This window comes from Caretta caretta, chromosome 5, assembly GCF_965140235.1.
Source record: "Caretta caretta isolate rCarCar2 chromosome 5, rCarCar1.hap1, whole genome shotgun sequence".
NCBI lineage: Eukaryota > Metazoa > Chordata > Testudines > Cheloniidae > Caretta > Caretta caretta.
Window position 1 is genome coordinate 18,448,406 of NC_134210.1, and position 15,093 is coordinate 18,463,498.

The window sequence follows — 15,093 nt, forward strand, 5'->3', positions numbered from 1 at the left end:
ATAAGGTGGGTTCACAACCTGTTGGAAAACCATATTCAGAGAATAGTTATCAATGTTTCACAGTGAAGCTAGAAGAGCATATTAAGTGGGGCCCTGCTGGGATTTGTCCTGGGTCCAGTTTTATTCAATATCTTCATAAGTGATTTGGATTGTGGTACAGAGAGTGCACTTATAAAGTTTGCAGACAATATCAAGCTGGGAGGAGCTGCACACACTTTGGAGGACAGATTTAGAATGTAGAATGATCTTGACAAACTGAAGAAATGGTCTGAAATAAATAGGATGAAATTCAATAAGGACAAATGCAAAGTACAACACTTAGGAAGTAATAATCAGTTGCACAAATACAAAATGGGAAATGGCTTCTTAGGAGGGAATACTGCAGAAAAGGATCTGGGGGTTATTGTGGTTCACAAGCTAAATATGAACCAAACAGTGTGACACTGTTGCCAAAAAAGTGAACATCGTTCTGGGATGCATTAGTGGGAGTGTGATAAGGAAGATGCAAGAAATAATTCTTCCACTCTACTCAGCACTGATAAAGCCTCAACTGGAATATTGAGTCCAGTTCTGGACACTACACTACAAGTCCAGAGGACAGGAACAAAAATAATTAAAGGTCTAGAAAACATGACCTACAAGGAAGACTGAAAAAAAATTAGGTTTGTTTAGTCTGGAAAATAGAAGAGTGAGGGGGGACATACGAGTCTTCAAGTACATAAAAAGTTGTTATAAAGAGAAGGGTGATAAATTGTGCTCCTTATTCACTGAGGACAGGACAAGAAATAATGGACTTAAATTGCAGCAAGGGAGACTTAGGTTAGATGGGGAGGGATAGCTCAGTGGTTTGAGCATTGGCCTGCTAAACCCAGGGTTGTGAGGTCAATCCTTGAGGGGGCCATTTAGGGATCTGGGGCAAAAATTGGGGATTGGTCCTGCTTTGAGTAGGGTGTTGGACTAGATGACCTTCTGAGGTCCCTTCCAACACTGAGATTCTGTGATTAGGAAAAACTTCCTATTGTAATGGTAGTTAAGCACTGAAAGAAATTACCTAGGGAGAATGTGGAATCTCTGTCATTGTAGGCTTTTAAGAACAACTTCAACACACACCTGTCAGGAAGGGTCTAGTAAGACGTAGTCCTGCCTCAGTGCCAGGGGCTGGACTAGGTGACCTGTCAAGGTCTCTTAGGGTATGTCTACACTACGGAATAAGGTCAAATTTATAGAAGTCATTTTTTTAGAAATCGGTTTTATATATTCGAGTGTGTCTGTCCCCACAGAAAATGCTCTAAGTGCATTAAGTGCATTAACTCGGCGGAGTGCTTCCACAATACCGAGGCAAGCGTCGACTTCCGGAGTGTTGCACTGTGGGTAGCTATCCCACAGTTCCCGCAGTCTCCGCTGCCCATTGGAATTCTGGGTTGAGATCCCAAAGCCTGATGGGGCTAAAACATTGTCGCAGGTGGTTCTGGGTACATATCGTCAGGCCCCCGTTCCCTCCCTCCCTCCATGAAAGCAAGGGCAGACAATCGTTTTGCGCCTTTTTTCCTGAGTTACCTGTGCAGATGCCATACCACGGCAAGCATGGAGTCCGCTCAGGTAACCGTCACCCTATGTCTCCTGGGTGCTGGCAGACGTGGTACTGCATTGCTACACAGCAGCAGCAACCCCTTGCCTTGTGGCAGCAGACGGTACAGTACGACTGGTAGCCGTCATCATCATGTCCGAGGTGCTCCTGGCCTGGGCAGACATGGGTGCAGGAACTAAATTTGGAGTGACTTGACCAGGTCATTCTCTTTAGTCCTGCAGTCAGTCCTATTGAACCGTCTTATGGTGAGCAGGCAGGCGATACGGATTGCTAGCAGTCCTATTGCATCATCTTCTGCCGGGCAGCCATGAGATGTGGATGGCATGCAGTCCTTCTGCACCATCTGCTGCCAGCCAAAGATGTAAAAGATAGATGGAGTGGATCAAAACAAGAAATAGACCAGATTTGTTTTGTACTCATTTGCTCCCCCCCCCATCTAGGGGACTCATTCCTCTAGGTCACACTGCAGCCACTCACAGAGAAGGTGCAGCGAGGTAAATCTAGCCATGTATCAATCAGAGGCCAGACTAACCTCCTTGTTCCAATAAGAACAATAACTTAGGTGCACCATTTCTTATTGGAACTCTCTGTGAAGTCCTGCCTGAAATACTCCTTGATGTAAAGCCACCCCCTTTGTTGATTTTAGCTCCCTGAAGCCAACCCTGTAAGCCGTGTCGTCAGTCGCCCCTCTCTCTGTCAGAGCAACGGCAGACAATCGTTCCACGCCTTTTTTCTGTGCGGACGCCTTACCAAGGCAAGCATGGAGGCCGCTCAGCTCACTTTGGCAATTAGGAGCACATTAAACACCACATGCATTATCCAGCAGTATATGCAGCACCAGAACCTGGCAGAGCGATACCGGGCGAGGAGGCGACGTCAGCGCAGTCACATGAGTGATCAGGACATGGACACAGATTTCTCTGAAAGCATGGGCCCTGCCAATGCAGGCATCATGGTGCTAATGGGGCAGGTTCATGCTGTGGAACGCCGATTCTGGGCTCAGGAAACAAGCACAGACTGGTGGGACCGCATAGTGTTGCAGGACTGGGACGATTCCCAGTGGCTGCGAAACTTTCGCATGCGTAAGGGCACTTTCATGGAACTTTGTGACTTGCTTTCCCCTGCCCTGAAGCGCATGAATACCAAGATGAGAGCAGCCCTCACAGTTGAGAAGCGAGTGGCGATAGCCCTGTGGAAGCTTGCAACGCCAGACAGCTACCGGTCAGTTGGGAATCAATTTGGAGTGGGCAAATCTACTGTTGGGGCTGCTGTGATGCAAGTAGCCCACGCAATCAAAGATCTGCTGATATCAAGGGTAGTGACTCTGGGAAATGTGCAGGTCATAGTGGATGGCTTTGCTGCAATGGGATTCCTTAACTGTGGTGGGGCCATAGACGGAACCCATATCCCTATCTTGGCACCGGAGCACCAAGCCGGCGAGTACATAAACCGCAAGGGGTACTCTTCAATAGTGCTGCAAGCACTGGTGGATCACAAGGGACGTTTCACGAGCATCAACGCGGGATGGCCGGGAAAGGTACATGACGCTCGCATCTTCAGGAACTCTGGTCTGTTTCAAAAGCTGCAGGAAGGGACTTTATTCCCAGACCAGAAAATAACTGTTGAAATGCCTATATGTATCCTTGGGGACTCAGCCTACCCCTTAATGCCATGGCTCATGAAGCCGTACACAGGCAGCCTGGACGGTAGTCAGGAGCTGTTCAACTACAGGCTGAGCAAGTGCAGAATGGTGGTAGAATGTGCATTTGGACGTTTAAAGGCGCGCTGGCGCAGTTTACTGATTCGCTTAGACTTCAGCGAAACCAATATTCCCACTGTTATTACTGGTTGCTGTGTGCTCCACAATATCTGTGAGAGTAAGGGGGAGACGTTTATGGCGGGGTGGGAGGTTGAGGCAAATCGCCTGGCTGCTGGTTACGCGCAGCCAGACACCAGGGCAGTTAGAAGAGCACAGGAGGGCGTGGTACGCCTCAGAGAAGCTTTGAAAACCAGTTTCATGACTGGCCAGGCTACGGTGTGAAAGTTCTGTTTGTTTCTCCTTGATGAAACCCCCCGCCCCTTGGTTCACTCTACTTCCCTGCAAGCTAACCACTCTCCCCTCCTCCCTTAGATCACCGCTTGCAGAGGCAATAAAGTCATTGTTGCTTCACATTCATGCATTCTTTATTCATTCATCACACAAATAGGGGGATGAGTACCAAGGTAGCCCAGGAGGGGTGGTTGAGGGGGGAAGGAAAATGCCACACAGCACTTTAAGCACAGCACTTTAAAAGTTTACAACTTTAAAATTTATTGAATGCCAGCCTTCTTTTTTTTGGGCAATCCTCTGAGGTGGAGTGGCTGGTTGGCCGGTGGCCCCCCCATCGCGTTCTTGGGTGTCTGGGTGTGGAGGCTATGGAACTTGGGGAGGAGGGCGGTTGGTTACACAGGGGCTGTAGGGGCAGTCTGTGCTCCAGCTGCCTTTGCTGCAGCTCAACCATACACTGGAGCATACTGGTTTGGTCCTCCAACAGCCTCAGCATTGAATCCTGCCTCCTCTCATCATGCTGCCGCCACATTTGAGCTTCAGCCCTGTCTTCAGCCCGCCACTTACTCTCTTCAGCCCGCCACCTCTCCTCCCGGTCATTTTGTGCTTTCCTGCACTCTGACATTATTTGCCTCCACGCATTCGTCTATGCTCTGTCAGTGTGGGAGGACAGCATGAGCTCGGAGAACATTTCATCTCGAGTGCGTTCTTTTTTCTTTCTAATCTTCACTAGCCTCTGGGAAGGAGAAGATCCTGTGATCATTGAAACACATGCAGCTGGTGGAGAAAAAAAAGGGACAGCGGTATTTAAAAAGACACATTTTATAAAACAGTGGCTACAGTCTTTCAGGGTAAACCTTGCTGTTAACATTACATACATAGCACATGTGCTTTCGTTACAAGGTCGCATTTTGCCTCCCCCCACCACGTGGCTACCCCCTCAACCCTCCCCCCTCCCTGTGGCTAACAGCGGGGAACATTTCTGTTCAGCCGCAGGCAAGCAGCTTAGCAGGAACAGGCTCCTCTGAATGTCCCCTGAAGAAAAGCACCCTATTTCAACCAGGAGACCATGAATGATATCTCACTTTCCTGAGGTAAAGAGTAACCTCTCCTGAGGTTCTTTATCTCACTCTCCTGAGATAAAGAACGGATGTTGTTTGAACGCCAGCAAACATACACTGCAATGCTTTGTTGTACAATGATTCCTGAGTACGTGTTACTGGCCTGGAGTGGTAAAGTGTTCTACCGTGAAGGACGCAATAAGGCTGCCCTCCCCAGAAACCTTTGGCAAAGGCTTTGGGAGTACATCCAGGAGAGCCGTGAATGCCAGGGCAAATTAATCCTTTCACATGCTTGCTTTTAAACCATGTATAGTATTTTAAAAGGTACACTCACCGGAGGTCCCTTCTCCGTCTGCTGGGTCCAGGAGGCAGCCTTGGGTGGGTTCGGGGGGTACTGGCTCCAGGTCCAGGGTGCGAAACAGTTCCTGGCTGTCAGGAAAACCGGTTTCTCTGCTTGCTTGCTGTGAGCTATCTACAACCTCATCATCATCATCATCATCATCTTCTTCTTCTTCGTCCCCAAAACCTGCTTCCGTGTTGTCTCCATCTCCATTGAAGGAGTCAAACAACACGGCTGGGGTAGTGGTGGCTGAACCCCCTAAAATGGCATGCAGCTCATCATAGAAGCGGCATGTTTGGGGCTCTGACCCGGAGCAGCCGTTCGCCCCTCTGGTTTTCTGGTAGGCTTGCCTCAGCTCCTTAAGTTTCACGCGGCACTGCTTCGGATCCCTGTTATGGCCTCTGTCCTTCATGCCCTGGGAGATTTTGACAAAGGTTTTGGCATTTCGAAAACTGGAACGGAGTTCTGATAGCACAGATTCCTCTCCCCAAACAGCGATCAGATCCCGGACCTCCCGTTCGGTCCATGCTGGAGCTCTTTTGCGATTCTGGGACTCCATCATGGTCACCTCTGCTGATGAGCTCTGCATGGTCACCTGCAGCTTGCCACGCTGGCCAAACAGGAAATGAGATTCAAAATTTCGCAGTTCTTTTCCTGTCTACCTGGCCAGTGCATCTGAGTTGAGAGTGCTGTCCAGAGCGGTCACAATGGAGCACTCTGGGATAGCTCCCGGAGGCCAATACCGTCGAATTGTGTCCACAGTACCCCAAATTCGACCTGGCAAGGCCGATTTAAGTGCTAATCCACTTGTCAGGGGTGGAGTACGGAAATCGATTTTAAGAACCCTTTAAGTCGAAATAAAGGGCTTCATCGTGTGGACGGGTGCAGGTTTACATCAATTTAACGCTGCTAAATTCGACCTAAAGTCCTAGTGTAGACCAGGGCTTACAGTCCTACATTTCTATGATTCTATTATTAAAAACAAGATTTCCAAGTGTAAAATGTGATACTGAGTGCCTTTATTTTCAAATATCCTAACTGAAACACACAAAAACCCGCACCTGGCCTGTGCCAGCTGAATCGGACTCCTGGGGCTCGGGCTGCAGAGTTGTTTAACTGCAGTGTAGATGTTCAGGTGCAGACTGGAGCTTGGGTGGGACAGTCCCATAGCTTGGACTGAAGCCCGAACCCAAACACCTACACCACGCCTACACCGCAGTCCCTTAGCCGAAGCCCCGCAAGCCCTAGTCAGCTGGTATGGGCCAGCTGGGGGTGTCCACTTGCAGTGTAAACATACTCTAAGTGGCCTGATTTTCAGAAGCTAAGTGCTCAGCAGTTTTGTAAAATCTGACCCCATTATGGTGTTAAGCTGACACCCAAAAATTGAGACACCCAGAATTACTAGTCACTCCTGAAAATATGGGCCATGATTTTTTTAAAATTTTTTTTTGGATTTGCTGTTATTGGCCACTGTTGGAATTACATTTGAACCATTTTTATCTTTTGTGTGAGGGGGTGTACATTTTATTAGTAATAAAGACATATAGAATGTTGCCATCGATCTAGAAAAAAATCATAACTAAATTGCAATAGGCATAATTGTCCCTAATTATGAGTGATTGCCTCCTGTATCTCTATGTAAAGTTTGAGTATGTTGCATATCGAACTTTTTGTGTTTTGTCGACAAGTAATTTTAACATCTGCAATTATATGCCGTTTCCTGTCACTGGTAAGTAACTTTTTCACACAGTAATACTCTTTCACAGCAGAAGCGTTATTTTTGTTAAGAAAAATATTTAACACATCATTATTTCACAAACTCCAGAAATTAATATTTTTCTATTTAAAGTGACAGTAAATGAGATGGCGGTTGATGCATGTCCACGATTTATGATTACATAATGAGTTTTTATTACCTTAATTAATCATTGCTAGTAGTTATTCCTTTCATTTGCCTACTTACTGGGTTTTAAGTACAAGAGCCGTTCTCGCCAATGAGCCCTTTTTATGCTTTACAGCTTTACTGTCAATTTCCCCTCTCCAATACATTAAAAAAATGAGATTAGCCAGGTTGTTGGCATGGTAACAAATTAATGTGCTAGCCCACTGACCATACTTCATTCCAAAATGAGAGTTTTAATCTGAAGGTAGATATTGCGTCCACTCTCAGTTTGAGCAGGGCAGAAACAATTGGGAGAGAAAGTGCTATATAGGGTAGAAGGAGACACGTGCTGAATAAATTTGTTTCACACAACCTGTATCTCAAACTGCATTCCAGAATTAAATGATATGTAATAGCAGAGAGACAAAGTAAGTGATATAATCAAAGGAATGGGAAGATGTTTTAAATGAAGATCATGAAAATACATGAAATGGAGAAGAAACAGATATACAGAAAGGCTGTTCCACATGGCAAGACAGGAGAGAAGGTGGCTGTTACATAGCGAGATTGTGGAAATCGAAATGGTGCTTGTAGAGTAGAAAAGTGAAATCCAGGAGCTACAGTTGACTGTCCATTGGGTAGGTTTAAACACAGAGGATTATTTTTAATTGCATCCTGAAATGAGCGTGAAACTAGTAGAGCTGTCTGAAGGAGGGAGGTGACGTGTCTGTGCTTTAAATCTGTGGAAATGTGGACAGGTGGTTTATTTTATTTGTTGTTCCTACAGCACCTTCACTGCTCGCAGCAATTATGCTTTGGCTAGATGGTTGCAACTCTTCCATCTGGATCAAGACCTCACTATAGTTCCCAAATCCCAATATTCTCTTCATAGGGCTGCACTTGAAGTCCACTTGGAAAATTCAGCTAGTGCAGAATATGGTTGGTTGCTGTGCTTGCTCACTGCTGCTTCCCACAGAGAGCATGTTGCTCTGTGTTCATGGAAGGCAGGTGAGATTCCAGAGGACTGGAAAAGGGCAAATACAGTGCCAATCTATAAAAAGGGGAATAAGGACAACCCAGGGAATTGCAGACCAGTCAATTTAACTTCAGTACCCAGAAAGATAATGGAGCAAATAATTAAGCAATCAATTTGCAGACACCTAGAAGATAATAAGGTGATAAGTAACAGCATGGTTTTGTCGAGAACAAATCATGTCAAACCAACCGAATAGCTTTCTTTGACAGGGTAACAAGCCTTGAGGATGGGGGAAGCAGTAGACGTGATCTATCTTGACTTTAGTAAAGCTTTTGACACTGTCTCGCATGATGTTCTCATAAACAAACGAGGAAAATACAACCTAGATGGAGCTACCGTAAGGTGGGTGCATAATTGGTTAGAAAATTGTTCCCAAAGAGTAGTTATCAGTAGTTCACAATCAAGTTGGAAAGGCATATTGAGTGGGATCCCACAGGGGTCAGTTCTGGGTCAAGTTCTGTTTAATATCTTTATCAATGATTTAGATAATGGCATAGAAAGTGCACTTATAAAGTTTGCAGATGATGCCAAGTTGGGAGGGGTTGCAAGTGCTTTGGAGGATAGGATTAAAATTCAAAATGATCTGGACAAACTGGAGAAGTGGTCTGAAGTAAATAGGATGAAATTCCACAAGGACAAATGCAAAGTACTCCACTAAGGAGGGAACAATCACTTGTACACATACCAAATGGGAAATGACTGCCTAGGAAGGAGTACTGTAAAGAGGGATCTGGGGGGTCATAGTGGATCACAAGCTAAATATAAGTCAACAATGTAACACTGTTGCAAAAAAAGCAAACATCATTCTCCTCTTTTCTGATTAGGCCTCAGCGTATTGTGACCAGGTCTGGGCGCCACATTTCAAGAAAGATGTGGCCAAACTGGAGAAAGTCCAGAGAAGAGCAACAAAAATGATTAAAAGTCTAGAAAACATGACCTATGAGGGGAGATTGAAAAAACTGTGTTTGTTTAGTCTTGAGAAGAGAAGACTGAGAGGGGACATGGTTGCAGTTTCAAGTACATAGAAGATTGTTACAAGAGAAAAAGTGTTATCTTTAACCTCCGAGGATAGAACCAGAAGCGATGGGCTTAAACTGTAGCAAGGGCAGTTTAAGTTGGACATTAGGAAAAACTTCCTAACTGTCAGGGTGATTAAGCACTGGAATAAATTGCCTAGGGAGGTTGTGGAATCTCCATCACTGGAGATTTTTAAGAGCAGGTTAGACAAACACTTGTGAGGGATGGTCTAGATAATATTTAATCCTGCCTTGAGTGCAGGGTTCTGGAGTAGAAGACCTCTTGAGGTCTTTACTCACTGGCTGCTAGTTTTGTTCTGGTGCAAATAAACTTGCTGGTTTAATGGACAGCGGTGTAAGTGCCTTATTTGAACAATGGCGTTTCACCTCCTGGGACTCCATGGCAGCTGAGATCAGCTGTGGCATAACATTGGTTTAGCCTAATTGGGACTGAGGAAGGCATTTACAGGAAGGAATCTTGACTTCACAACTTGTTTTATCACTGAACTTTGGTTTGACAGAGCCATAGTCTGTTGATTTTCCAGCAAGCTTATCTATTTATACTAGACTTTTCAGAAAGGAGTACTTTAGGTCGAGTGTATTCTAGGGGGTGCTATCTACAGTATTGTCAGCCCCAAACATTCAAAAATCACGAGTGTAGTCCCCCAAACTCATGAGAGTGGCTTAAAATTCATGCTATATTTTTTAAAAGATACTAAATATTGTATAATTTTTATTTGCCTTTTGGATTTTCAGCCTTAGGGTGCACTTGTTTCTTATTTTCAAGCTACCCTCTACAATCCTGAGGTCCTTAGAGGGACAAATAGTGCACAGACCCCACACCCCACCAAGCCCCCCACAATTGATACTTATTGCATAGGGGGCTGCCTTTGGTAATCAAATACGGCACCCTGGGCCCCACCAGCACCCGTTGTGGGGCCAACCTTCCACCATTCTTGCGAGAGTCCTACCTCTGGCTTACCACTGACCTCCGCAATCCCACTCCATCTGCGCTTCGCAGTGTTTGAATCCTCTCCCACCCTCACCTCCCTGTCCCTGCTTTTCCTGTCTGGGCTTGTCCCCTTTCAACCCTTCCGGTTCCAGGGGAGGAGTCAGCATGGCCATGCTGACCCATTCCCCCCTTTTGCAACACCTTCTGATGTTCTCTCCCCTCCACACCCATAGAGCCCCGTTCCCTTTCCCTCAGCCAGCCGGACAACATCTTCCCTGCTTAAAGGTGCGGCATGATCAAATGCATAGGGTAGATCAGAGCAAATGTTGCCCTTAATTTCTATAAAATAGTTTGGTGATATACAGATGGTTCTGCCTATGCCCTATTCATAAGAACTTCCTGTGTCAAAGCTGCCTGTGCACCTAACTCCGACACACCTCCCATTTCCCACAGGACTTTTGTCCTGCAGGGATGGATCCTATGGCCAGAATTTTCAGAGGAGTTCAGTTCTCACAACTGGGGCCAGAGTTTCAAAAGAGCTCAGCCAGATTAATAATCTGGCCTGTTTATTTAGGTGCCTAAATGGGAACTGAGCTCTCTTGACAATGTGGCCCTATGTTCATCCGCTGCCATGGTCTCCACTGAATCTTGTGTAGTAATTTATGCCTGTGCAAAGTGGCTCAGAACTGTCATGTTTTACACTCACTTTACATAGGAGTAAATGATTACTCCAGGTGCCAAGACAGTAGAGAAATGTCCACTGTTTACAGAGTGGGAACAAATGGGACAAATTCATCCCTGATCAGACACAAGCGACTTCATCCAGTGTATTCATATGAAACTTTAAAGGATTTTAGGATATTACTTGTTGAGATAAATGGCAAGTTAACAGGTTATTTCTATATTATAAGTATAAATACATGTTTACTATTTGCTGCTAACAACCATAAAAGTGAAATAGATGTAGCTCACGAAAGCTCATGCTCAAATAAATTGGTTAGTCTCTAAGGTGCTACAAGTACTCCTTTTCTTTTTGCGAATACAGACTAACACGGCTGTTACTCTGAAAGCAGAAAATGCATATTTCAAACACTACAGTATTTACTGAAAGCAATAAGGAGTGGGTAGACCCTCCAGCTCCCAACCTTGATGTATTTCCCCTCGGAACTTTCATTACCCTACTCAAAGTTGGTGTTGATCTTACAAAATCTGTCAACTTAATAAAATTTCTATCTTATCATTCAACTAAAAACATAGCAAAGGTTCTTGGTGCTTCCATAATGTACTTATGCAGTCTAGCATTCATTAATAGGCCTGATTAAGGCATGTGGCATTGGTGTTGATATACAAATTAGACCAAAACTCAGAATCTCTCTTAGTATTGCAAATCAGCTGTCATTCCATTGCAACAAATGGAGTTGCACCGCTGTAAGATGTGAGTGGAGAATTTCACTTGTTGTGCATTTGTACAGCTCCTAGCACAAATCAGCCCTGTTCAGGACTGGGACTTCTAGGAAATACAACTACCACAGAACAAATAATAAAATAATATTAGTTAATCAGCCCCAGGTGTCAAGAGCTGTCAAGACTACGGCCTTTCTTTTCCACCAGATAGTGCATGAGGAATATCATAGAGAAATTCCATGGGTCTCACAATTCTTCCACTGAGAATGCTTCCACTTCAAGCATTATTACTTTTTAATGGACCCCACCATACTGAGTATTGTATTTAATAGAAAGGAGTATTTCTTCTCATGAAAATAGTCAAAAGATGTGGCCATATTTTGGACATCTCGTTAATAGCAAGGGTTCCAGAATTTGAGGATGAGGACATGCAAATAAGTTCATTGGTTGATCTAATATTCAATGCAAATTACTTTTTTTTTTTTTTTGCATTTTTATGAACACATCAAGCCATCCTTTATATGCCATTTAGATAACACAGTTCATGAACTGTTAACCAGCCCAGTGTAAGTTAATGCCTATAACACTGTTCACAGCACACACCAAAAAATAAAAAGAGGTTGCGGACAGCCGTAGGGCTTATTGCTTCGTGGCCAATAAAGCTGAACAGTTATGAAAAAAGTAATTTCTTTAGGTGCACCATCAGTGGCAAATTTCTGATTTTAAATGATGCATTCTGTTTCTTTAAGTGGCTTATGTCAGGCTCCTGGTCTGCTTATTTTGTACTATACTACGGTGAGCCAGGTTTTTTTTTTCTCATTGAAGTTTATAAAACATATCAAAGGTGCCTGTCTGCTACTCTGTGGGCATTTGATAGTATTTAAAATAACAACACAACAAAACCAAAACCAATAATAAATGTGCAGAGGAAAACTCCACCCCTAGCACATCCCACCAGGGGGACTTCCCCACTAAGCTTGCATCCTCCATAAACAATCACTCCCTTTGGGCCCCACACACACCTTTTGGACACTTGACCAGAAACACGGATCATTGAAAAAGTTATAAGAATATGCTGGTATTCTATGAGTGGCTGTGCTTCTCCATGACAACAGTTAAGGAAGTTGTGACTGTGGTAACAGCAACCGGCCTGGGAGATTAAGCATTGGATTTCACATTAGGTCAGAAAGGAAAAAAAAGGTTGTGGATGCTGGTTATGGAGTTTGCATGCTAAAACAATATGTAGCTGGAACCGCAACCGATAAGACAAACATTTAGTGTTCAACACACACAAATACTTTTGTAAATTTCACAACCTGAAACCCTGACCTAGCCATTTACTCGTTTTCCTGTTTATACACCTGGTGTGTTTGACTTTTTTTTTTTTGAAACTCAACAACAGATGCTCAGATGTACCAATATTAAAACTGAAATCTGAGTTTCCATTCTGCTTTTTATTGTATTGCACTTGGGAGCAATCATCCACTAAGTAATTCATAGAAGAGTTCTTAGTTTCTGCCTTTCCCAGTCCAATAAGGGTGGTTCTTGTAGAAAATGGATTTTTAAGAGTTGCTAAAAAATTTTTGTTTGTCAGATAACTAAAAATCTCTGTGTGAGCAATGCAATTTTTATGAGTTTTTGTGATCATACATGTAAGAGAGAAGCTCTGAACATTAGCAGGACAGTAGCTCATCCAATATATGTTTGTTGCTGTTGAACTTTGTGGATTATTGCTTGCACAGAATGTTGTATTTTAAAGTGTGGTTTTACTGTCAGTTTTCTCTTTTTTTCCCCTCCCATTCATTTTATTCACACACTTCCATTTCACATTGGCCCTTTGTTTTGTAACACATCAGTTGTGCCAACTACACTGCTTCCCACCAGCCCTGAATCCCCTGTTCCAACAACCTCTCTGATTGATTCCTCTCCTTCCCCTTCAGCTATCCCAAGTTCCAGTGTCCTCCCCTCTGCTCCCCGAGATGTGGTCCCTGTTTTGGTCTCCAGTCGATTTGTCCGTCTCAGTTGGCGCCCACCTGCAGAAACTAAAGGGAATATCCTGGCATACACTGTCTACTTCTCCAGGGAAAGCATCAACAGGTAGGTGCCAATGACTAAGATGACTTAAGCAGCCCACTACTGTTATCAGGGTGATCATGGTCCTAAAGCTGCGCAAGGTTTTTAATAGTGTCTCACAAACTATTCTTGTGGTTTTGGATACAATACTTTACAATAATAGCCAGTATGAAGACTGAGATTGTCTATTGTAATTTATCTAAGTTCATATACCATGCTTAGTACCTTGATAACAGAGCACCTTTCTGGCTAGGAGGGTAGTATATTGATTGTAGCTTATGCAATCCCAATTTACTTGCAACAACTTTATCATCCTAATTTCTTGTCTAATATATGGCTAGTAGATTAGCACATTTAACTTTCATTTCCCTCTGGAGAAACAGGTTCAAATTCTGTTAAAATCACAAGTGAAAGTAAATTTGGTGAGCTTTCCTTAATTGATAAAGGAGGATAGCTCCAGCAAAAAAGCCAATGTCTAATTCAGCACTGGTGTAAAATGGAGTAACAACAATGGGTGCAAGAGTGGTACAGGTATTACAGGGGAGAACTGAGATGTTAACAGCAGAGTTGTGTTTTGGAGATTGCACTGTGCTATGCCTCAGTTTCATAAGTATTTATAATTGTACATTGAAAAGCTGTTCTGTAATAAAGATGTTGTGGGGGTCTTGTTTGTTGCTCACACGATTCCCTGTCTAATGTGCTCAGGGTACATGTGAAAAAGATGCTTTTAGTTTAGTTTTGTTTTTCTAATGGGCAAAATCAGCCTGAGATCTGAGAGTTAAGATGGATTTTTCCCTTCCTTCACATCATTGTCTACTAAACGTCACTTTCACCTTAACTGCACTTGTAATACACCTCAACTGTGTGATGGTTAATGGTATTCTTGTAGGAGCCAGAAGAACACAGATTCTGAGGTTAGAATGAAACCTATATTTATTTGAGAAGTAAATGAATTTGCAATGGAATCATTGAGAACTAATATACTTGGCACCCCAGGACCATTTTGTATAGTCATTTTCCCCAAAAACCTTTTCCCACATTTTGATCTCATTTTATGAGGTGGAGTAGCATCTGCAAAGAGAGATTTTTAGGTTTAGCCTTGGGTTTTTTTGGGAACTATGCCTTATCCACAGTGAAGTATGTGCTTAGCTATGAAGGGCCCAGTCCCATTCTCTCATTGTTTACTTGTACTCTCCTGTCTGTCTGTAACTATCTGTTATCTCTTATCTTACACTTATAGTGTAAGCCTCTTGGAGCAGGGACTGTGTGTTCTTTGTTTGTGCAGTGCTTAACACAATGCGGTCCTGATCCATATCTAGGGCTCAGAGGCGCTACTTTAATACTACTAATAATCAATAATAATTAATACAGTCTTACCAAAGAAGAAACTCCCCTTTTGGAGATTAGCATGTGCAAAAAACTGCAGGGTTTGGCCCTTTATCTCTAGCATTATATGTTTTATTTGATGGTGCTACAATAATGTCAGGATTTTTAAGAAAAATAGTGCTATGCACTGCACAGAACAAACAGAAACCTACAATTATTACAGAAATTCTTACAGCAAGAGTCAAACCATTCTCTTTAATGGAAAACTGCACCCATTTTGCTCAGCAGAATACCCTGCAAGTACACAGTGCCCACAGCACAACTTCCTGAAACATGATGTCATTTGTGGGAGCCCTGTGGAGCCTCTA

The 15,093-nt window shown here is 43.6% G+C and overlaps 1 protein-coding gene across 2 annotated transcripts in view; it reads left to right on the forward strand.

Annotated features, from left to right (window-relative positions):
• The window catches only part of DCC (DCC netrin 1 receptor), a 948,489-nt gene that overhangs the window by 639,139 nt on the left and 294,257 nt on the right, over positions 1-15,093 (forward strand). For both annotated transcript variants that reach the window (XM_048850132.2, XM_048850133.2), the window contains exon 8: positions 13,267-13,423. In XM_048850132.2, coding sequence (XP_048706089.1) covers positions 13,267-13,423 — 157 coding nt within the window. The remainder of the gene's footprint in view (positions 1-13,266; positions 13,424-15,093) is intronic.